The sequence below is a fragment of the Phalacrocorax aristotelis genome, chromosome 6, assembly GCF_949628215.1.
Source record: "Phalacrocorax aristotelis chromosome 6, bGulAri2.1, whole genome shotgun sequence".
Classification (NCBI taxonomy): Eukaryota; Metazoa; Chordata; class Aves; order Suliformes; family Phalacrocoracidae; genus Phalacrocorax; species Phalacrocorax aristotelis.
Genome location: NC_134281.1, coordinates 50,414,316 through 50,436,935, shown reverse-complemented (window position 1 = coordinate 50,436,935; position 22,620 = coordinate 50,414,316). Strand labels below are relative to the sequence as shown.

Here is a 22,620-nt window from a genome sequence, read left to right as displayed (position 1 = left end):
ACAATCCCTCGCACACCCCATATTGCTTGTGCACACACAGCTGGTTCTGTCTCAAGCAGCACCCTGCTCCCCCAGCTGTGCCCCCCCAGGAAAAAGGGTTGGACAAGGCAGGTAATTTATATATAATATATATATTTACTCTTTAAAAATAAACCTTCGGTCCCCACTACCGCTGTACAAACTACAAAAATAAACCTTTGCTCTCTTTGATATAAATAACTTAGATGGCGTGTTGGGGGAAGGGGCTGCCCACCATGCCCACGCCTGGCATGGGGACGGGGATCCCCAGGGCCACCCCAGCTCAGCGGCAGTGTCTGGGAGCTGGGGGGGCTGGGGTCGTAGGCACAGCAAACACCGCTGGAGTTAAAGTGCTGGGTAACGGTGCGGATGGTGCCCGGGGTTGGGGACAGGGACAGGGGCTGGCCTCAGGGACAGCCCTGCTGCACAGGGACATGGTGAGAAATTTGCTTTCCCAGAGATGTGCCTGGTGGCACCATGGGTGCCCACGTGAGCGTGCACTGCCAGAGGTGTGCACCGCACGTGCTGTCACCAGGGCAGAGCACGAGCATTGCACAAGGGGCTGTGGCTGTGGGACAGCTCAGGGGCTTGGCACAGCAAGGAACACCCCAAGGACCCCCCCAAAACACTGCCTGTGCGGTGGAACCAACAGGCTCCCTGGCTCTATGGCATGTCCCCGATCTCCAGCCCGCCCATGCTTGCCAGTGGGGAAACTGAGGCACAGAGCAGTGTGTCAGAGGGGGCGAGCCTGTGAGAGGGGGTGCCTGTGACCACCCAGCACCCCATGGAGCAGGGGTACAAACCAGGTCTGCGCCCCCACCCCAGGCTTCTGCTCCCTCCGGCAGGCAGCCCTGGACTGGCAAAGGGTCTGCCCCCTCCCTGCCTGCACCCTTGGCAGCTGGGCGAGGCCATAGGCTGAGAAATAAATCTTTTAAAATAAGCTTAAAAATATATATCTCTCTATAGATAGTTTCCCTTTGCAATAAATAAAGGTGGGGGGTGCCCACCCCAGGCCTTGCCCACAGCACTCCAGGGCACAGCTGGCTCTGGGGCTGCCCCCTTATCAGGAAGGGGTGCACCAGGGCACCCTGTTGGGGCACCCCAGCACATGGCCCGGGTGGGGGGGTCCCAGGAGGAGGTGACGGGGAGCAGGCAGTGACCCCGCAGGGGTGAGCTGGCAGGGCACCAAGCCTGCCTTGCCAGCAGCTCCAGAAACAGACAGGGGGGAGTTAGTGCTTCCATTTCTGGGGGGGCAACAAGCCCGGGGCAGGGTAACCCCAAACCCTGCACACGGGGACATGGCACTGTTGGCACAGCCCCAGGCTGGGGACACGTGGGCATGGCATGGCCTGCACACAGCTTGCATAGAAGTGCCAGCCTGCCCTGCTGAGCCCCTTTAGGGGGCACAGGGGGCCGATCCTCCTTGGCTGAGACCGGGGGGCATCGCCGCTCCGGCGATTAGCAGCACGATGCGGGCAACCCCGCTCTGCACCCTCCTGTGCTCACCGGGCACTGGGAAGATGCTTTGCCCAGGAGCTGGCAACCTGTGGGGAGAGAGAAAGTGGGGGTAAGCTGGCTCCCTCTAAACCAAACCCGCACCCCCAGGCCACCGTGCATGAGCCCTGGGGTTGAGTGCCCGTGTCCCCAAGCTCACCTAGCGCCGGCTGCCTGCCCCGTGGCGTCCCATGCTCTGCATCTCAAAGGCATCGGGCATGGCAGTGCCACCGGTGCTGGGCACACTGGGCTCCTCCAGGCAGTCCTGCTCGCCACCGGCGAAGCCTTCTGGGCCAAAGTTGGGGTAGGACCCAGGCAGCGTGGGGTGCAGGGCCACCGTCACTGAAGCGGTGGCCGTCACGGTGGCATAGCTGCCAGCAGGACCCTGCAGGTGGGTGCTGTATGCGGGCAGGGCTGCAGCAGGAGCTGGCCGGGTGCCTGGTGGGCAGGGCTGTGGGTAGTCTCGAGGCGGCGCGGGGCATGGCTCCCCAAAAGGCAGGGGGGGTGCAGGCTGTGGGCCGGGAGCCTCCTTTCCCTGGACCTCCGGGCTGTCCTTGTAGGGCTTCAGCACCTGGGCAGGAGACATGGAGCATGAGGGCCCTGACATGCTTGAGCACCCCTCTGGCAACCCTGCCAGCACCACAGGGGACCCACAAGCCCCCATCCCCCAGCTCTCCCAGGGGATGCCAGGGAGCCGGCAATGCCACAGTGGGCAGAGACACTCACAGTGATGCGGGGGAAGCTGGGGTCCTTGCCGGCCTCTAGCAGAATGTGTGCTGGGGCAGGGGGCACAATGAAGGGTCCCCGCGGGCTTCCTGGCCCCACACCCTCCATGTAGCACTCCGTGTCTGAGGGGTCAGGGAAGGTGGCAGGCCAGGCTGGGGCACGCCGGACATACAGCCCACCAGGGCCCAGGCATGGGGGCACCGGCTCTGGAGGGGGCAGGCGGGGTCCATTATCCACCGGGGATGCCTGGGGAGAGATGGGGTGGTGTTAGAGGGACTGGGGGACATGCAGGGGTGGAGGAGCAGGGTGTGGCAGCAGGTATGGGGTGATGCAAGGATGGGGCAAGGGCTGTGTGGGGTGAGGGAGATAGGAGGTGAGGCAGGGATGGGGTCAAATGGGTCAGGGAGTGGTGGGGGGAGTCCAGTGTGGGGTGAGGCAGGAGTGGGGTCATGTAGGTATGGGTCAGGTTGGATATGGGGCAGAGAAAGGGTGGGATAAAGCAGGGATGGTACAGCATGAGGGACAGGTACAGGGAGAGTTTGGGACTGGGCAAGGCAAAGATGGGTATAGAGTGAAGGGGGGACAGGGTGAGGGGCAATGGGGGATGAAAAGTAATGGGTGTGGGGTGGGGGAGGCACAGGGAGAGGCAGGACGGGGGGGTCTTGTACCTCAGGTGGTGGCCCGATGACAGAGAGCAGGACGGGCAGCAGCACCAGCCCGTTGAGGAGCCCCAGCAGTGTCAGGATGGTGAGCACTGCAAAGAAGTACCTGTGGGAGCCGCAGGTAGAGCAGGTTAAGTGGGCACAGCCCCTATGAACCCCATACCATCCCATACCACACACCCAAGCTCCCCGACATCTCCCCAGCCTCCATACAAGATGGGGTGGGTGCCCCCAGAAAGACACATCCTTGCCAGCTGCCCCACATCCCCACCACCAGCCAGGGGGGACTGCCATGCTCACCAGCCCTGATTGCCAAAGCTTCCAGGGAGCTGCAGGCAGCTGGTTTACCCCTCGCTGGTGCTCACCTCATGATGAAGTCAAACTCGGAGCCCGCCAACATGAGGACCCCCAGGAGGGTGGAGACGGCACCGTCCATCACCGGGGCAAAGGTGTGCTCCAGCGCTGCGGCCGAGCGCACATTCCTGCTCCCCGCAGCTGTCAGGAAGCCCTGTATGGGGTGGGGATGTCACGCAGGGCTCATCCCTGTGTGCCACCTGTGACATGGCCACCCAATGGCACATGGCCAAGGGGGTGAGGATGCTGGGGAGTGGGAACTGTGGTGCCCCGTGGCCAGGCAGTGGTCTGCCTGCACTCACCAGGGCCACGTGGACGGTGAACTCCACACCGATGCCCACTGAGGCGATGAGGATGACCACGGGGATGGCACTCAGCTTGATGCCCATCAGCCCCATGATGCCAAACAGCTCCACTGCCATCATGGCCAGGATGGAGACCTGGGGGTGGTGGGGTCAGTGACGGGTGGCTCTGCCCAGCTGTCCCCTCTGCCCCTCCACTTGGCATGCTCAATCCTACCCCTCCATATAGGGCAGCCTCACCCTATTGCCTCTTTCCCCCCTATTCGGGGTGTCACTCTGTCCCATCTGTTGGGGGTGGCCCTCGATCTCCTCTGCATGGATGTCTCCAAACACCTGCTCACTACATATGTTCCCTTCATAAGAGGTGTCCCTGATCTCTCCATACGGGTGTCCCCCACCCACTGCCACCTCCATATGGGTGTCCCTACCACCCAGGGTGCCCCTGGCCACCCCACTGCCCCATCCCCATGAAGCAGGTACCCAGGGCCACCCAGAAGGATGAGAGCAGGTGTCCCTGTCCCCACCCATCAGGAGGGCAGCATGGCCTGTCATCCCCCAGTTCCCATGCATCAGGGTGCGTACTCACGATGATGCCGGCCGTCCAGGGGTTGAGCAGCAGCAGGGCGCAGACGAGGAAGGTGCAGGCCAGCAGGATGCTGATGGCCAGAAGGAACCAGTGGCGCAGGCCAATGTACTGCTCCCAGAAGAGGAAGGGGTAGCCGCTGGGGTAGCTCAGCACGCCATGGCGCTGGGCAGCCTCCCGGCAGATGGCTCGCACGCTCTCAATTGCCTCCACGAAGTCAGCTGTGCGACGCAGCCCACTCAGGTAGAAGGGGAACTGGGCGAACTCCAGCGGCTGGGCTGCTGGGACTGGGGAGGAGAGTGCGGGCAGTATGGGGGTACAGGCAGCACAGGACTGCAGGCAGCATGGGGGCACCCCAATCACACCAGCCTGAGGGCAGCCCAGGCAGCCCAATGCCTGGCTGGGTACCATGGGGCTGGGGGGTGTGTCGGGACTAGACTTGGGGCAAGGAGGAGGGGGTTCCTCTGTTGGCAAGATGCTTGTGGGAGGAAGGGAATGCTTGTGGGGCAGAGGAAGAACAGAGTGGAGGGGCTTCTTTGAGTTGAGATGCTCGTGGGCTGGAGCAGGGTGGTGTTGCTGCAGCAGGAGGGTGAAGGGGGAGTGTGCAGCAGGATGCTCAGGGTGTGGGGTGCAGGGGGACAAGCGTGGGGCATAGGGAAGCAGGGCAATTTCTCTACTGGAGGATGCCGATGGGATGAGGGATACAGGGGTTTCTCTTTGGGGGGATGCTTGTGGGGCAGGAAGGCTGCAGGGAGCAGGGTCCCCTGCAGGGGGATGCCAGGGAACAGGAGGGGGCCACGGAGAGCCCACCGCGCTCACTCACTTCGCAGGTTCTCGCCCGTGGTGTCATACTTGTCATGGATCCACTCGGGTGGCGGGGGGTAGAAGTTGGCCTGGGAGGCAGCGAAGCCCAGGGGGTCGTTGCTGGCCCACACCGTCAGGCAGATGTAAAACGTGTCAGGGGGGATGATGCCATTCTCATCCACCAGCCGCCGCGTGGTCAGCTACAGGGAGAGCGCAGGCATGGGCATGAGCAGGGCAGTGGGCACAGCGTCATCCCCAGCCTGGTCACCCCAGCCCTGTCACCACACACCTGATTGAAGTTGAAGGGCTCCTTCTTGTTACCAGTCTGGATTAGGAGCTTGTACGCCAGCGCCCCGTCCTCGGAGCCGTTGCGGTAGCTGTCATGGGTGATCCGCCCGGCTTGCCAGTCCCTGTCAAAGGTGGCCTGGAGCCCTGGGTACACAGCATGAGGGGTGAGCATCCCCTGGGGCACGCCACCCTGCACAGCATCCCGTGCACCCCTTGGAAGCTCTGTGCCAGCAGGATGGCCACACAGAAACCCCAGGGCTCAGCTTGGCATTGCTGGGCATCAAGGGACCACCCTCCTGGGGTGCCACACACCAAGGAAGGCATTCCCAGGCCAGCAGGGAGGGTACAGGTTTGGGAGGGCATGGAGAGGGGGAATGTCCCTCACCTCGCAGCCAGTCCTGGAAGTAGTGGAGCCACATCTTGGGCAGGTCGCGGTTGCCCTCCCGCACCACGTACTTGACTGTGCTGAAGGCCTGGTGCAGGCTGAGCAGTGCGGCTTGGGCACCTGGGTAGTGGAAGCCACCCTTGGTGACGATGAACATGTTGTAGAAGGAGAAGTACTTGAACTGGGCCGAGATGAAGGCATGCGCCTTGGTGTCCCGTGGCACGATGTCCGTCAGGTAGAGCCCGTCATGCACCATGGTGGTGCCATAGAGGCTCAGGCCCAGCAGCGCCAGGAACAACACCGCCACCACCACCTGCGGGGACAGCAGGGGGTCAGACAGGGTCCTGTGCCACCCACCCACCTTGGGTGGCACCACCAGGGCCGTCTCCACCTCACCTTGGTCCGGGTCCGCAGGAGGAGTGGGGCGTACTTGTCCCGGGCAAAGTCGGCGAGGCTCCATCGGCAGAAGGGCAGGGGGACGCACTCCCGCCCGCTCTTGGCCTCATCCAGCTGGGCCAGCAGGTCCCGGGTGGAGCTGGACGGGGCGAAGACCTGCGAGCCCAGGGGGTCAGTGGGGGGCAGGAGGACAGCGGGTGAGGTGCACACCTGGGAGGTGGGCGGCAGGACGGTGACGACATGGTGGCCCGAGGGGTCGCACCGGGTGAAGGCTTGCACGGTGGTGGTGATCTGGGTACTGGTGGCCACACCGGGGTGCCCGTAAGGGGAGGGGTGGCAGGCGTGGTTGTCATTGGCATCTGCAAGCTCCTGGGGTTGGATCTGGATGACCCGCGAGGAGCAAGGGCTGCAGGGAGAGAGGAAAGAAGGAGAAAGGGAAGGAGGAAAAGATGTTGCGGGAGAGGAGCAGAGCCACCCCATGTTTCTGGTGGGGACCCACAGGGTCAGTGCCCTCCCAGCCAGCCCAGCGCTGGTACCTGTAGAAGCAGCAGAGGATGTCGAGCCGGCGTTTCTCACGGCGGTGCAGGTCCAGGCTCAGGATGGCAGGGAAGACGAATAGCACCATGGCAAAGTTGAACACCACAACCACCGCAGCCTGCACGCAGGGGGACATGTCAGATCTGGGTCTGGGCATCCCTTCCCACCCCCCGGCCCTGAGAGGGACCCCAGCCAAACCTGGAGGGAGAAGGCACGCAGGGCAGGGATGGGGACCAGGGCTGCCATGAAGAAGGCGATCATGTTGCTGACAGAGGTGAGAGCCACGCTGGTCCCTGTGCGCTTCAGGCACTCGCCCGTCCGCTCCTGCAGGGACAGAGGGAGGGGGTGATGAGAGGGGCTGCAGGGAGGCAGGAGGGGACCAGGCATCCCCTAGGCAGGGCTCGGTGCTCACCTTGAAGGGGATGTGCTGGCTCATCTCAGTGAAGGCGTGAGCCAAGAGGAACATGTCGTCCACACCAATGCCGAGGGCCAGGAAGGGCAGGACCTGATGGAGAGCAGCCAGTGTCAGTGGGGGGACACAGCCACTGCCCAGGAGGGGACCTGGCCGCCTGACCATGCCACAGCCCCCAGGGTCCCACCAGCACCACGGTAGCTGGCCCTTCCCCCAGCACATACCTGCGTGGTGGCAGCGTTGAAGGAGATGCCCAGCAGTGAGCAAAGCCCCAGGCCAGAGGCCACGGAGAGAGCCACAAGCAGGACCCCGGCCAGGCCCACGGCCCCTTGGGACTTGGAGCAGTCCCACCGCAGCATGGTGATGCAGGCATAGGCCAGCTGGAAGAGCAGAGTGGGTTAGCAGGGACAGGGGGTGAGGGAGGGATGGTAGGGGACAGAGAGAGGGGGCACACACACCATGAGAAGGTAGCCCCCGGCCACCCGGATGGCACTGACGTCAGAGAAGGACTTCATGATGTCATTGAGCGTGGTGGTGGAGAAAGCATGGACGCTCTGCGTGGCGTTGGGCGGGATGGAGTCCTGTGCCAGCTACCAGAAGCACACCCCATTAGAGGAGCCAGAACCCCACCACTCCCCAGTACATCCCCCCCAGAGCCACCCAGGGTGTCAGCATCGCCACTGAGGGTCCTTAAGGACCCACCTAACTACAAAAGAGCGGTGCCAGGACCCATGGCCACAGGAAAACAGGGGGATGCCGCACACAGGCGCGCCCCTGGCCAGCCCCATGTGGGGGCTGTCCCCAGTGCCCACCTCCACGAATTTCCTCTGCCAGGCCTCCAGGATGGCACCCGCCTTCTCCTCACTCCAGCTGATGTCATGGATCTCGTAGTCATCCTTGAAGTGCTCAAAGAGCTGCCGGGGGCTCATGAGGAGGAACATGGTCTGCAGGGCCTCGGCGCTGGGGGACAGGCACGCACCTCGCTGGGACTGGCTGCAGCGCCCCAGGATGCGGGAATGGGTCCGTCCCCCACCCCACGGCTCCCAGCCCCTCCACGGACACCCGGGAGAGGATCCAGGCATCCTGTCCCCTGTTCCCTCTCCTTGCTCCAAAGCACTGCCTGCTTGCCAGCTCCATACACTCGCCAGCCTCACACACTCTCCCAGACAGCCCCACAGCCCCTCTTGCAGCCAGGGTGGGTTCCCATGGGCACTGGATGAGGATGAGGGGACCCTACCCCAAACTGTCCCAGGAGTGAGTACCATGGCTAGGCCCTACACCACGCCTGGGGATGCCGGCATTGCAGTGCCTCTTACCGTAGCAGCTTGCCCTGGGAGTCTTTGGTCGTGCCACCTAAAATCAGCTCCTCCTGCCAGCGCATGAACTTCCTGGAGAATCCATGGCAGCCTCCTGAGAGCTCGGCTGGGATGTCGGGGCTCTGCAGGCAGAGGGGAGGCATCAGGGATGTGGGACCGCAGGGCAGGCAGGAGAGCAGCAAGCCCCTACACCCCTCCTGGTCCCCACATGCTGTGACCCACCTGCTGGCTTTGTTTGTTGGGGGCGCTGGGGGGGCACTGCGGGTCCCGGGGGTCCAGGCAGGGCCGCTCCATGTAAGCCTGCCCCACCTCTGCCTTATCCAGCAGCTCTTTAAAGCCTTCCAGGGATGTAAACTGCCCCAGCTCCTCCATCAGCTGCAGAGGGTCCAGGTTGCTCCACTGGATATCCGGGCGGCCCCTAGGGAGAGAGAGGCACCGGGGTGATGGGGGATGTTGAAACCCACATGCGGTACCACCACCACCACTGCCACCCTATCCCATGCATGGGGCCATGCCTGCAGGACCCAGGGATGTCCTCAAAGGCAGGGTGCAAGGATACAGAGGAGCAGCATCAGTCCCCAGCGCATCCCCTACCCCCTCCTGGGGCCGCCTGCGGCGTCCCCCATGCCCTGTGCAGCACAGCAGGCCATGCCCTGAGTCAAGTAGCGTGCCTGATCCTGTTAGGCTGGGACAAAGCGGGGGGAGCTGGCCCCACCGCCTGGCCCCGCTTTGTGCAAGCAGTCAGGCTGATTACTGCCCGCGGGCTAACATCTTGATAGAGGGGAACAGGCAGGCAAGGGCTCCCAGCATCCCCTCTAGCCCTTCCTGGAAGGAAGCTCCTCCAAGCTGGAGCCTTTGGGGCTCAGAAAAGGTTCTGGGGGCTCAGGATGGTGCTGGGAGCTAGGCACAGACCAGGTCCTTGGAGGTCCAGCAGGACCCCATGGGACTTGGGTACCTGAGAAAAGGGGTTTTTCCATTGCCTGCAGATGCTCTGCTCCTCCATCCCAGCCCGGTGTGCCGGGGGCCAGCTCCCAGCCTCGCTCAGTTTCTTTTTTAAGAGAGAAAGGACACACAAAAAGCCAATAACCCAGCCCAGCACTCCAAAGAGGGGAAGAAAAAGCTCCAAGTGAGTGTGGGCTCTGGGGAGAAACACAGCCTAATAATTCATGAAGGCTGGCTGGGCCAGAGCCGGCCACTTGAGATTCCCACATACCAACCGGAGCTGCTGCTGCTTCCAAAGAGAGCCCCTTTTATCTGCTTTCGCTTGCTTCACTGAGCCAGGGCAAATCCTTTTGTCTTTCCATAGATTGCTGCTCTTTGTTCTCCCAGCTCCCGCCCCGCTCACCCCTTGGCGTTAAAAAGGGGGACAAGTCCCCATGGGCTGGCTGATGCTCAGCCGGGGTGCCCGCCTGGGCACCCGCTCACCCGGCTGTGAGGAGAGATGGGTCCCACTACCGCTGTGGGTGCCACCCTGCCTGCCATGTACCGCAGCACCAGGATGTTGCCCACGCTGGTGGACAATGCCACCAGCATCCCGCTCAGCATGACCATCCCGGCCCCACTCACTCCTGCTCCCAGCTGATCCCCAGGCTGGGATGGGGAGAACCTGAGGTTTTGGGGGGGCAAAGCTGGTCCCTCAGTCCTGGCTGGGGGTACTGTGGTCCCTTCCCCCTCCTCCAGTCCCGGCAGCAGCCTGAATAAGGCCACTATTTCATCTGTTTGGCAAGGGGCAGCTTTCAGAGCAGCATTAGCATGAGAAAGCGTGGGGCTGCGTTTGCTGACAATGCACAAGCCGCCTGGCTCTCCCGGACAAACACACGCGTAAACAGAAGGAATGTGGGGGGGGGCTCCCCCCGCCCAGCCCGGGGTCCCCAGCCCCAACACCACGTTGTGGGGAGCTTACCGGGAGTCACCCACCACCCACCCCAGCGACTCTGTGTCCCTGGGCACAGCTCAGGAGTGTGGGTGCCTCCTCGTCATCGTGGCTCCCACAAAGTGCTGGGGGGGGAGCAGCCCCCAGGGACCTGCCTGCAGCATGGCCTCTGTCCCTGTGTCCCCATCCCTGGCTGGTGCAAACACATGGCACGGCAGGTAAGGGCAGATCTTGCCCATGGGCTGCAGCCCTCCTGCCCCACAGCGGTGGAGCCCTGCCTATGCCACCAAAGCCAGGCAGATGAGGACAGGGACCTGTCCCCGGGGTCTTGACCCAACAGGATGAGCGATGGTGGTGGGACCATACAGGGGTCGAGCAGGACAAGCAGCAGCACTGAGGGACCTGGGGGCAGCAGTGCCAGGCTGCATGGGGAGGAAAGGCACAGCCTCTTGGCAGCCCCTCCAGCCCCTGCTCCCACCCGTGGCCCCACACACACTGCAACAGCTCCCCGAACTCACGGGAGGTAGGCTGAGCCTCCCTGCAGCTTGGAGCCTTCCCAGAAGCAGTCCAGCGGTGTCAGGATCACACAGGGGAACAGCTTCTCTATCATCTATGGGAGGAGGAAATGCAAGGGGTCAGCAGGGATGGATCAGGCTCCCCTGCTCCCCCCACAGCCCTCTTGGGCTGCCCAAACCTGTGCCCTCCCGGATGGAGCTGGCAATGCCTTTGCAGTAGGGCAAGCCCCACTGCAGCCCATCCACTGCCCATTTCTTGGGGGACCGATCCCCTATGGGGGGGCTTCCTGGGGCCCTGTCATGCCCAGCACTCACCCTCTCGATCATGCCATTCTCAATGATGGGGACACCCGACTTGTAGCAGATCTTATTCAAATCCCACGATCTGGAAAGGCAGAAGGAGGAGCTGAGGATGGTGATCATCCCACGGGGGACATGGCAGGGGGTATGGGGGACATGCAGGACACGGCAGGGGTCCCAGTCCCGCCCTGTCCGGAGCCAGACTCACTTTCCATACAGTGAGACTTGGACTTTGCTGGCAGCCAGGGCCGCCTCGAGGTGGAGCTGCAGGGCCTCCTGCGTCAGGATGTTCTCCCCATCCCGCTTCGGGGTCTGGATCAACATTTGGGACGTGTAGACAGACTCCTCGCCCAGCTTCTCCTTGGTGTAGCTCAGCTCCTGGCTCACCCGGCTGCCCGCTGCGGAGGGGACCGCAATGAGCCCTGTCAGTGCCAAGGCTTGCAGAGCCCCCATCCCACCAACCTGTCCTGCCCATCCCGATGCCCAGGGAAGCAGATGGGCAGGAGCGAGGCTTTGCAGCATCAGATGGTGCCATGTTAACCTGGGGGGGGGAAGCTTCTTGCCATAGGGTTCCCCAGATGCTGCATCCTCTGGATGCTCGCACCCAGGGGACCCAAGCAGGGAGCACCCCATCCCACGCTGGACCAGGCATCCCCCTTCTCATCAGTGCAAATATTTCCAGCCCGAGAATGGCTCGTTGGCTTTGCTTTCCCTGGAAAAACCCCATGGACAGACAGCTGGCAAAGTGGATGGGATGCATCCTGCCCCCTCCCACCCGTGCACTGCAGCAGGCACTGCAGGTACCCAACACAACCAGATCCTGATGCAGCAAACAAAACTGGGGACAGCCCACCCTGTCCCTGCCCAGCTGCCCCCTGAGGCAGGCAGCGTTTCAGCTGGGGGTTGGGTGTAGGGAGAGGTGGGCACCCCCCAAACCCCCGCAGGTGCAGGTTGTCCCGGGAGGGGCAGGGGACAGGGGAAGGACACGGTGCTGGGGAGCTCCACAGGACCCCTCTCCTCCCGCCGAGGCTCCGGAATCTGTCCCTGACGGCAGCAGAAGACCTCTGAGCACAGCGGGCCTGAGGTTTCCGGGCGAAGCCTCTGACTTTATTTGCAGCTGCCTTGGTGCGGAAGAGAAATCCACCCCCCCACCAGCGCGGCTGAGGCTGCGATCAAACCCTGAGTGGCCTTTCGCACGGCGGAGCAGCGTCCCAGGGACAGCCGTCCCCATCCCAACAAACAAGGGGCTCCCGTCCCTTCTGGCACAGTGAAGGGGGGGGAACCACAAAGCCCAGAGGAGGGCAGGAGGCTGATCCTGAGACCCCTAAGTGCAACACAAAACCACCCCACTCCCAGCCCCCTGCCAAGGAGGGAAGATGCTGTAGGTAGCCCCCACCCCAGCGGCACCCACCAGGGATGCCCCAGGTTGCTCGGCCCCAGGGCGCATCCCAAGGCAGCACTGCTGGTGGAGGGGGGGAAGGCCAGCTCCTGCCCAGCCCTGGGGAAGGCGGAGGGGGTCAGGATTCATCCACGCTGGGACACTCCCTCAGCAAGAGGCGGGGGCCCCGGCGGGCCTGGCCCCCCGCCAGCACTGAGGAGGCCAGAGCAAGACCGCAAATAAGGAGCAGAATCTTCGCTTTTAATGACTTATTATATGGGTTGGTGTTTCTTTGGGTTTTTTTTTCCCCTGCTTTTTGAGAATGGGGGGGGGGGGGGGGACGGTCTTCATTGTTCCTGGCTGGGCTGGGGAGCAGCTGGTGTCCATCAGATGCCAGTTGGGATGGAGGTTGTGCCAGGGCCAGGGAGGGGGGGGACATGGATGCGGCCTTTGTGTGTGTGTGTCAGAGGGGATGGCGGCGCCTGGGGCAAGGGGATGAGGACACAGGGAGGGTGGGTGTCACAGGGTGGGAGGGGGGGGGGGGCAGGGGGAACGACCCATCCCCTTCCCAGCAGGCTGGGAGGTCGGGCAGGAGGTGTACTAAGCTGCTCTGATCTCAGCCACACCACCCACGCTGAACCCAGGCGGGTGATGGGACACAGCGACGGGGGGTGCCCAGCACCACTGCCGCTCCCAGGGGACGCATCCTGCAGCTCCGCACAGGCACCTCTGCTGAGCACGGCCGCAGGAGGTGCCACACATCTGCAAGCAGGGAATGGGGGGGAGCCCCCCGAAAAATTAAAGAAAAAAAAAAAGAAAATAAAAAGCCATCCCTTGTAATTAGTGTTAATTTGGAACAGGGCACTGCGAGCCGTCAGCAAGCTTCAAAGGCTGTGAGGAAGCCTCAAATTCCAACACCCTAATTAACCAAAGAGCAACATGAAAAGACAAGGCAGCACACACAGGGCTGCCAAGGACACTTCAAACGGGCGCGCGCCCGCCGGCCAGCCCGGGGCCGGGAGTGGGGCGAGACGCCCCACGCTGCACGCAGCCCCCCAGCCCGGGGAGGGGGCGCCCCAATACCAACAATGAGCACATTAATGAGGAACTGTATGTAAATTTTTTTTTTTTTTTTTTATTCCAATTAACAAAGGGAGCCCTCAGCTTTTTCATGCAAAGGGCCCTCTGGTTCCAATCAGGCGCCCAGTCCTGCTTATTAACAGCCCGCCCGCTCTGCTCCCCAGCAGGAACTGCCTTCACCCTCCCCTGGACCCTCACATCCCCCAAAACCTCTAGGCGGGGCTTGCGAGGCAAGACAGTCCCTGGAGGCAGGAGGGTCCCCTTGTGCAAGCATCCTCTCTGGGGCAGGCACCGCTTCCGGGTACCACTGGCCAGGGGTTTCATGCTAGGGGGGGGAATCACAGGGTAGAGGCACACAGCAGCATGGGCTGGAGAGTGGATAGGACCCCATGCCCACCCACGCCCCAAACACCCAGGGTGCAGAGCAGGCCCCCACCATGCCCAAGCAGAGATGGTGCGGGTGTCAGGGAGGGGACAGGGTCCCCAGCAGCGAGGGCGGCTGTGTGTGCGGCTGTCTCCCGCCTGTGGGCCACGCTGGGGGAGCCCTCCCCGTAATTACAGCATCCGCCGCAAAATTACAGAGCAGGGCGGGAGCCTCCCTGCCCCCTTCCCGGCCACCCTGCCTGAGCCACCCCCCCCCCCCCAACACCGCTCCCCAAACCCTTCTGGCACAGGACCCACAGCCATGGCGCTGCAGCCGGCTCACCCTCACCCGGCAGGACCAGCTCATGCCCTCGTTTGCCCTGGTGGGTGCAGGGACTGCAGCAGCCCCTGCCCAATGCCAGCCCCGGGCAGCTCCAGGCTGCAGCAGTGGAGGAGGGGGAAAGGGGTTGCTCCTGCTCGAGCCCCAGCCCTCACAGGGCAGCGTGCCCAGGCAGCACTGGGAGGGCAGTGGGTCGGGGCAGACTGCCAGCCCCACACCGAGCTCCCCCTGCCTGCCAAGGGCAAAGGGACTGAGGGCAAGGGAGGACCAGGGGAAGTGCTGAGGGCCACAGAGAGGCAGCAGTGCCCACCCAGGAGATGCATGCTGATAGCAAGGAGTACTCTGTGTCCCCTCGGGGTCAGTGGAGGCTGTGCCACCGCGCTGCAGATGGCACCTGGGCACCACCAGCAGCTGTCACCACCACTTGTGTGACCCAGATGGGACAGAGCATGCCTGGGTACACATCCTCATTTATTCTCCAAAAATCAGGCCCTGTCCTCCTACCTGTTGTAACAGGTCTATGGGATGTGGTGACAAACATGGTGAGTCCCAGATTTGGCTTACCAGCCAAATGGGGAATGCTGCAGTCCTGTCCCAGGGCCAGGGAGCCCCAGAGCAAGGCCAACTCTGACCCCAGTTCTCCCCCCGGCAGTGAGTGGAGAGCTGGGGCAGTAAGGGGAAGAAGTGTCCCTGGGGAGCAGCCCTCTTTCCACAGCACAACAAACCAATGCCAGGGCTAGAAACCCCTGCTCAAGTCCATAGCTGGGAGGGGGGCAAGGTTGTGTTGAGATCCCCTGGGAAAAGCCATCCCCATGGCGATCCCTCTCCAGAGGGCAGCCCTCTGCTGCAACAAGGTGCACCTATGGGGGCAAACACAGAACTGCTGAGCTGGCCCACAGCACAGATGGAGCAGATCTCACCAGCAGATATGCCCACCCCTGGCATATCCCTGCCACCCAGGGGCAACAAAGAGATGCTGGCATCATCCCACATCCCATGCACCATCCCGCATCCCAGTGGGAGGGGGTCCCGAGGCACCGCCCTAAGCATCTCTCAGCCAGCCGCTTCCCCGTGCCGAGCAGCGTGCAAGCTGGAGGCCACCTTCAAAGTGTTGTGGGGCGGATTAGCTGGATTAGGGAGGCAGTGAAAGGACCCATGCTGCTCTGGAGGAAGTCTCGCCCAGGGCACGCTGAAAGAGCCATTTTTACCTGTCCCGGCTGCTACCGCCGGCCTCGCCAAAAGCCCCGTGGCCTCATCCTGTCAAAACAAGTCCTCCCGGCCCCATTCACCCCACGGCGCAGGGCCAGCCCCAGAGAAGGGGGGGGGGGGAGGGTGCGTGGCAGATGGGTGTCCCCAGCAGCGCCGAGGGACCAACATGGGCTTGCTGCTACCCCAGCACCTCCGACCAAACCGTGCCCCACCAAAGGGACTCCCACCACCCAGCTAAGTCAAGAGGGGCAGCAGAAGTGGGGGATGCCTTCAAAAAGCCAGCGGCGGAGGGGCTGAAAGGGCCCGTTTGAGGCTGGCTCCACAGCCAAACCCTTTTGTTTAACAGCAAAGCTAAATTAATGTCTTTATTACCCCAAATCGTGGGGCGGCGGTTCCCAGCACAGGCGGGGGGGCAGCCAGCAGCTTGCACCGCCCCAGCCGGCACTGAGGGGACAGTGCGACCCCCAAAATAAGAGGGAGGGAAAAAAAAAAAAAGGGGGAGAGGGGATTCAGTTGGGAACTATTCACCGCTAAGACTCCTGTCAGCATTGACATAAATTTCCACTGGTGTTGGCATTTAGGCATTTGCCATTTCCATATGTATAGGGCTGCCTGTACTAATTATGCTAATCACCCCCTCTGTTGGCTGCTGTGAAAAATGGCCACATTAGGCACTCCACTGCTTGCTAATGTCACTTAATGTGTGGTTGAAACATACATTCATCCCCCTCTGAATGGTGAAATTTTTCCACATTGCTGGCTTCATTCAGGCAAGAAATGAATTTTTTGAACTCGGACCACTTTTCCAGGCCCGAGGGAGAGGCAGATAATAAAACCCTCTTCTCTGGCCCTGGCGCTGCCCCCTCCCAGCCGCCAAATAACATTTAAAACGCAAAACGAGAGCCCCCTCCCTATGTCCGAGGATATGCCGAAGTCTAAAATAACCAACACTTTCTAGGAAATAAAAAAAATATATAAGTTGAAAAGCAAAGCAAAATGGATAGGGACAGATAAGCCACAGCCATCTATAAAGAGTCTCCCAGTCTTTTCGGGTTAATTAGCAAGATTTTCCAGCCCAAAAAAGCCAACTGAGCTGTCAAGGAAGGGAAAAGGGAAAGGAAAAGCAAGAGGTTTCACCCTCGCCTCCCAAAGATAAATAAAGGCAAATTGCCTGCACCCCATCTTCAGGCAGGCAGGGGTCTCCTGCATGAGCCCCCCCAAGAAGAAAGGTCCTTTCAGAGCCAGCCAGGGCTGCAAGGGAAAAGGCTGGAGCAGAGGGCAGAGCCAAGCAGGTGGGTTTTAGGGATAATGGGGACCTCTGCACCCCATGGCAGCAACGCCCCAGCTGCCCCTCGCTCCTCCAAGCCCCTGAGGATGGGGGGCACAGGGTCCCCAAGGACACCCAGACCCTGTGAACAGAGCTGTCTGCAGGATCCAGAAGGAAAAATCCCACTGGGCCAGGCAGAGGCAGCACTGAGGATCCCAAGAGGCCCCTTCCCTCCCTATGGGGCGCTACATGTGTCACCACACCCAGAGAGGAGCAGGACCCTGTCCCCACAGGACACCTGCCTGGGGAAAGAGCAGGGACATGGCAGCCCAGGAGCTGCCCCTTGGACGCACGGCCAGCTCAGGCCACATCCCAGCGGGTGTCTTGCAGCCCCTGCCACAGGGACAAGCTGCCATCAGAGCCCGCCATGCTGCCAGCACCAGACCATGCAGCCCCCCAGCCGCATGCTGCTAGCACCAGCCCCACATCCCAGCTTTGCCCACTCCTTCACCGGCATCTCACCCCACAAAACCCACCCGCTGGCAGCAATGAGACCACCCACCTCTCCCTGTGCCCACCCAGGAATGGCCACAGCACCTTGCTCTCCCCCCCACCAGATGCTGCCCCACACCTCCCCATATGTCCCACCACATTCAGTGGGGACAGAGGCTGGGAAGAGGGACACACAGATGGTCTCCCCAAGGCAGAGCTGGGGTGGGGAGGACACCGAATCCCCATCCTTGGCTCTGTTGTAGCTTTCACATTCCAGATGCCTGTCTCTCTGCGAAGACAGAGCCAGCTGGGGTCTCCTCTCCTGCTTGCCCCTGCTATAGGGGGAGCCCCTGAGCTGTGCCCCAGCTCTGCCCTGGGTGACAGGGAGGGAACGTCCTGTGCCAAGTCCTATTGCAGAGGTCAATGAAGGACAAAAACTATTGCCAAGGGGGCTGGAGGTATCTCAGCTTCATGCCCCAAGCTGAGAACAAGGCAGCAAATTCCCCTTGTCCCCATACCATGCACCCCATTTCATCTCACTGGCGCATCCAGGGTGTCCCTGACCCCACCAGGAGGGGATCGGGGTCTTCTCTGGGGAGACTCAGCAGCTCTTTGGGAACGCGACGGCTGCGCAGGGCGCTGGGCTGTTCCGGTTAGGAATTAACCCGGCCTTCCTTTGAACCAGCCCTCGGCGCTATAAATCAGGCAGGCCTATTCACCACCCAGGCTCTGCCTGCCCAGAGCTCGCTGCCCCGGCCCCTTGGCCCTACAGACGCCCTGGGAGAGCTGGGAACAGCTGCCAGGTGTCTAGAGGTAACTCAACACTCACCGCTAGCTGGGATTTCAAAGCCTCTGAGTGGCTAATTGCTTTGGAGAAGCCTAATTGAACATTTCCACAGTCGAGTCCAATTTATGGGGTGACACGGCCTCCCTCCATCTCCCAAACAGGGATGCAGGTCAGGCACAACCCCAGGGCACCACCAGCACCTCCCAGCCTCTGGGGCTAAGGACACTCCCCAAGTCAGGACCGGGTACCCTGCACTTTCCCACGGCGGCCGAGGTCACAGCCCAGGCTCAGGGGGACCCATCAGAGGACCTGCCATCAGCACGACCCCAACACTGACCCCCAGCCATGGGGCCAAAGCAGGGCTGCCCACCCTATTCCCCCGTGGAGGGACAGCAGCACAGTGCTCCCATGGGAAGTAACTCTCTTCCCTCCCCTGCCTGCCAGGCTCCCAGCTCCTGGAGGGCTGAGCTCAGCTTGCAGCATGGACAGCCCAGCACAGGGTCATGCTCCACTCCTGCAGTGTTGGTACCTCACCCAGGTGAGGTGGTTTGTGTTCAAGCATCACCAACCCACATCCCTCAGCCTGGCTAGGCAGAGGCAGGTGAGTGGGTACAGCCCAGCTACAGGGGCATCATCATAGGCAGGAAGCTTCAGAGGCTTCCCAGGACCCTCAGCCACCCAGCCTCTGAGCTGGGGGATGAGCAAAGACCTACTGGCCTAGCACAATAGGACGAGGATTCCCTGCACACATACTCTGTCCCGTAAACACCCCATGACACTGCCTCTGCGCTGGGATGGACCACATTCCTGCAAATATCTCCACACACACATCCAGAGCAGGCAGGAGCTGGGGTCCCCCAGCACCCTGGGGATCCCAAGGCTTTGGGGCCAGGCTGATGGGGGCACCAAGCTTTGCCAGCGTGGAGGCAAGGGCTGTGCTGCCTCGACCTGGCACAGCAGTACCAGGCTCGCTGCAGAGGGACACGCACACCAGCCACCCTGCTGTACACCCAGGAACGGGAGGAAGTGGTGGCTGAGAGAATCCAGAAGCAGCCTAAAGTGCTCAGGTTCCAACCACACAGTCTGGGAAACCGCATCCTGCTTGCTCCCTAGGGGCATCCCAGACCCTCCTGGCCCCAGTAATGCACACCCCCAGACCAGGATGGGGTCCAGAGTTTAGGGAGGGCTGGGTATGCCTGAGGACACCAGGGGATGCTTTGATCTCGCCAGAAAATACAGAAGCAGAAGCACCCATGGATGGTTATGGGGAAGGGAGGCAGTCTTGCAGCTGATACATGAGACTGAAAGAGCCACTGCAAACCTTCCACGTCCTGACCCATGCAACCTCACCAGGGACACTGCAGGACTAAAGCCACTCTGGCCACATAGTCCTTGGTGGTTGCAGATAGTGCCAGCACCTGAGACAGCCTCCCTGAGCACACCGGGGCTGTGCCACCCAGGAGGAACAAGGCATGGAGGGGTCTGCCCCAAGTGCACACTCCCGGAGGAAGAACCCTCCTGGGAAGGCCAAGAAGGGGCCCTGAGCAGTACCCCACAGAGCACTCCCAGCATCACACACCATCCCCACCCTGGGCACTGCAGATCCGGAGTAGGGGTTGTGTGCAGACCCCAGTGCACCCATTGCCCAGAAAGGGGAAAGGACACCCCAGGTCAGCAATGTTTCACTACAGGGTTAAAAAAAAAAAAAAAATCCAGCTCCTGACACAGAGAAAGGTGCTCCAGCCATGAGAAAGAACCAGTTGCTCAGAGAGGCCCCTGGCACCCCTGCTACAGCCACACCACAACACCGGGGGGAATATCCTCTAACAGCAGCCACAGAGCCTCCTGGCTGTGCCCACACAAGTAGGGGAGCACGGTGGGGCACAGACATGTGTGCAAGAAAAGCCAGGTGTCTGGGCACTTCCAGCTCGGCCCCTTCCCTGTCCCACTCCCCACCCCGATGCACCACAAGTCCCGTTCCCTCCCAATGGGAACAACTGCAGCCACTTCCCTTGCTCTGGCCACGGTTGCAAGAAACACCAACTCCTTGCAAACCCAAAAGCACAATAAAAATCCAACGGAGTCAGAACCACAACCCAGAGCAAGCGAACCACAGAGGGAACATCTCTCCTCCTGCAGCCACCACTCAGGCACTGGCTGGACCGGGAGGTATCACTGTATTTCTCTGCTACGTGTTGCAGGGGAAAGGGGTGATGGAGACGAGACCTGTGGGGGAAGACAAACACCCCTCAGGAATGGGGAGCAGGTGGGAGGGCTGGGCATTCCTGGGTAGGGGTGCATGCATGCATCTGTGTGCAAGTAGCGAGGGAGTGCAAGGCCTTTTTTTTTTTAATAAAAAAAAAAAAGGGGGTGGGAGAGCAAAGTTGCTTCTATTGTTGAACCAAATCCAAGAGTAGCTGAGGACCACACAGGGAGCGGGGCGTGGGGGAGGAGGCAGCGCTCCCGCACAAAGATGGCTGACACCCCTCCGCTGAGCAACATCTGCCCCTGCACAGCACCCCGCCGGGGACCCCAGGCTGGGAGACACCCCCCCGGCCAGGGCCTGGCAGGGATGGGGGGGTGCGATGCGGGGTGCTGCCCCCTCGAGACCCCCAAAGCAGGAGGGAGGCGCAGGGAAAGCAAATCCCAGCGCTGGGGAGCAGAGCTGCAGGGAGAGGGGAGAGAAAATCCACACTGGAGTTATTAATAACAAAGGAGGGGGATCAGCCGCTTCCACTCGGAAACGGGGATTTGCTCCGGCCTGACCCTGCCCGCTGCTCCGTCCCCGCCGGGCAGGGGTCCTGAGCCGGGACAGGCAGCCCCGCGGCCCCGGCTCTGCCCCAGGATGGGGCTGCGGCCGCCCCCGGGGGTTCGTCCCGCGTGGAAAGGTCCCGCCGTAGGGGGGGGAGAGCAGCACGACGGGAAAGGGATGCCCACGCGTGGGGACACGCGCGCTCTGCCGGCGCTGAACACCGTCCCTGCCGCACGTGTCCGCCGGTGCGGGGACGCGACCGCACCCTCGCGCGGGGACCGACACGCGTGGGGGTCCCCCTTTGCGACTCAACACCACGCACCCGCGCAAGACGCGACCCGAGCGGCCGCGCAGACGGGACCTCCGCTCGCGGGCATCCCTCCGCGGCCCCGCGGGCAGGAATCCCGGCGGCACCCTCCTCCTCCTCCTCCTCCTGCCCCGCTCCCGCGCTGTCACCTGCCTCCGGGCCGGCCCCGCACCTCCGCGCCCCGCGGTGCCGGGGTGGGGGAGGAACACAAAGCCGCGGCCGGGAGCGGGACCGTTCCCACGGGCGGCTGAGGCCGTGGGGCCGCGCTTACCTTCCACCCAGAGGTGCTCGATGTCGGTCTCGATGGAGGCCACCCGCAGCCCCACGGCCAGCGCCCCGAACACCAGCAGCCCCACGAAGAGCACCTTCCCGCAGTGCCGCTGGATCCGGCAGCCCAGGGCGAAGAGCAGCGCCTGAAAGCGGGCCCGCAGCCACAGAGGGGCCCTTTGGCCCACGGCCCTGCCCTGGGGAGAGGGCGAGGATCAGCCTGGGCGTGGGTGCGGGGGGCGCCCGGGGCTGGGGTCGGCAGGGGGAGGGGGTGGTCCCCGCAGCGGCCACGCTCCGCGGGCTGCGGAGCGGGACCGGGACCCCTCCGGCACTGCGGGGAGGGGGTGGGGGGGGGGGAAATCCCCAGGCGGGGAGAGCGCGGGTCCCCGGAACACCCCCCTTCCCGGGAGCGGGCGATGCTCGCCCCTTACCTCAGGCAGCGGCTTGCGGCGGGCGGCGCGGAGCGGCGGCGCGGAGCGGCGGGGCTCGTCCGGCATGGCGGGGCGGCTGGCGGGGCTGGGCACCCCCCGTTATGTGGGGCCGAGCGCGGCGGCCCCCATACGCGCGGCGGGGCCGGGGCCGGTGTTCGGTGGCGGTGCCGGTGCGGAGGGCTGTGTGCCGCCGGCCGCCCGCCGCGCCTCTAAAGGGGAGGCGGGGGCGGGGGGCGCCGGGGCCGCGCCGCCGCCGCCGCTCCCATTGGCCGCCGCCGCCGCGGCAGCGCCCATCGCCGCTGCTAGGCAACGGCGCGCCCGCCGCCGGCGGCCACACACGGCGGCACCCCCCCGGGGCCCGGCCCCGGCCCGCCCCCCCCCCGCCGCTGCGGGGCCGGGCCGTGCGGGCCGGGGGGGGGGGGGGGTGGGGGGGTGGGGGGAGCGGGGGCGGCCCGGTCCGGCCCGCCCTACCCGCGGGTGACGGCACCCCCCGCGCTCGGGGCTGCCCCCCGCTCCTGCTCCGGGACCTGCAGCCCCCCCTCCCCCGGACACCCCCCCAGCCGCACCGCAGGGGTGGGCACCCCCACACTGTCATCCCCCCTCCCCCAGCAAACCCCAAGGGATGGGCATCCCCCTGTAGCGCATCCCATCTGCAGGGCATCCCCCCACAGGCACCCCCCAAGGATGGGCATGCCCCTGTAACCCCCCAAGAGCAGGCAGCCCCCTTACCCCCCAGAGGATGAGCACCCACAAGCAGGGCATCCCCTAATAGCCACCCCCAGGGATGACCACCCTTCTCCCACAGCTACCCCGCGAGGTTAGGCAGCCCCCTGGAGCTGCCCCGGGGGATGAGCATCCCTCCCAAGGGCATCCCAAGGGCAGGGTGTGCCTCCATAGCCTCTCCCCGAGGATGGGCATCCCCCCTCCTTGTCCAGGCATTACCCCCAAAGCCCCCTCCCTAGTGCTGGGCAGACCCCACCTG

At 63.1% G+C, this 22,620-nt stretch overlaps 1 protein-coding gene across 1 annotated transcript; it reads right to left on the bottom strand.

The window, feature by feature from the left end:
• Positions 1-112: 112 nt before the first annotated feature.
• Positions 113-21,932, bottom strand: PTCH2 (patched 2). The gene is given in 26 exon segments (XM_075097796.1): positions 113-1,562; positions 1,673-2,083; positions 2,239-2,484; positions 2,907-3,006; positions 3,266-3,408; positions 3,557-3,694; positions 4,143-4,426; positions 4,963-5,143; positions 5,233-5,375; positions 5,617-5,929; positions 6,013-6,418; positions 6,549-6,667; positions 6,748-6,873; positions 6,962-7,054; positions 7,186-7,341; positions 7,420-7,551; positions 7,774-7,921; positions 8,278-8,399; positions 8,500-8,695; positions 10,669-10,760; positions 10,981-11,050; positions 11,174-11,363; positions 21,212-21,404; positions 21,639-21,734; positions 21,736-21,860; positions 21,863-21,932. Coding segments are annotated over 25 exon segments (4,293 nt in total). The 3' UTR covers positions 113-1,562.
• Between the last annotated feature and the right edge of the window lie 688 nt (positions 21,933-22,620).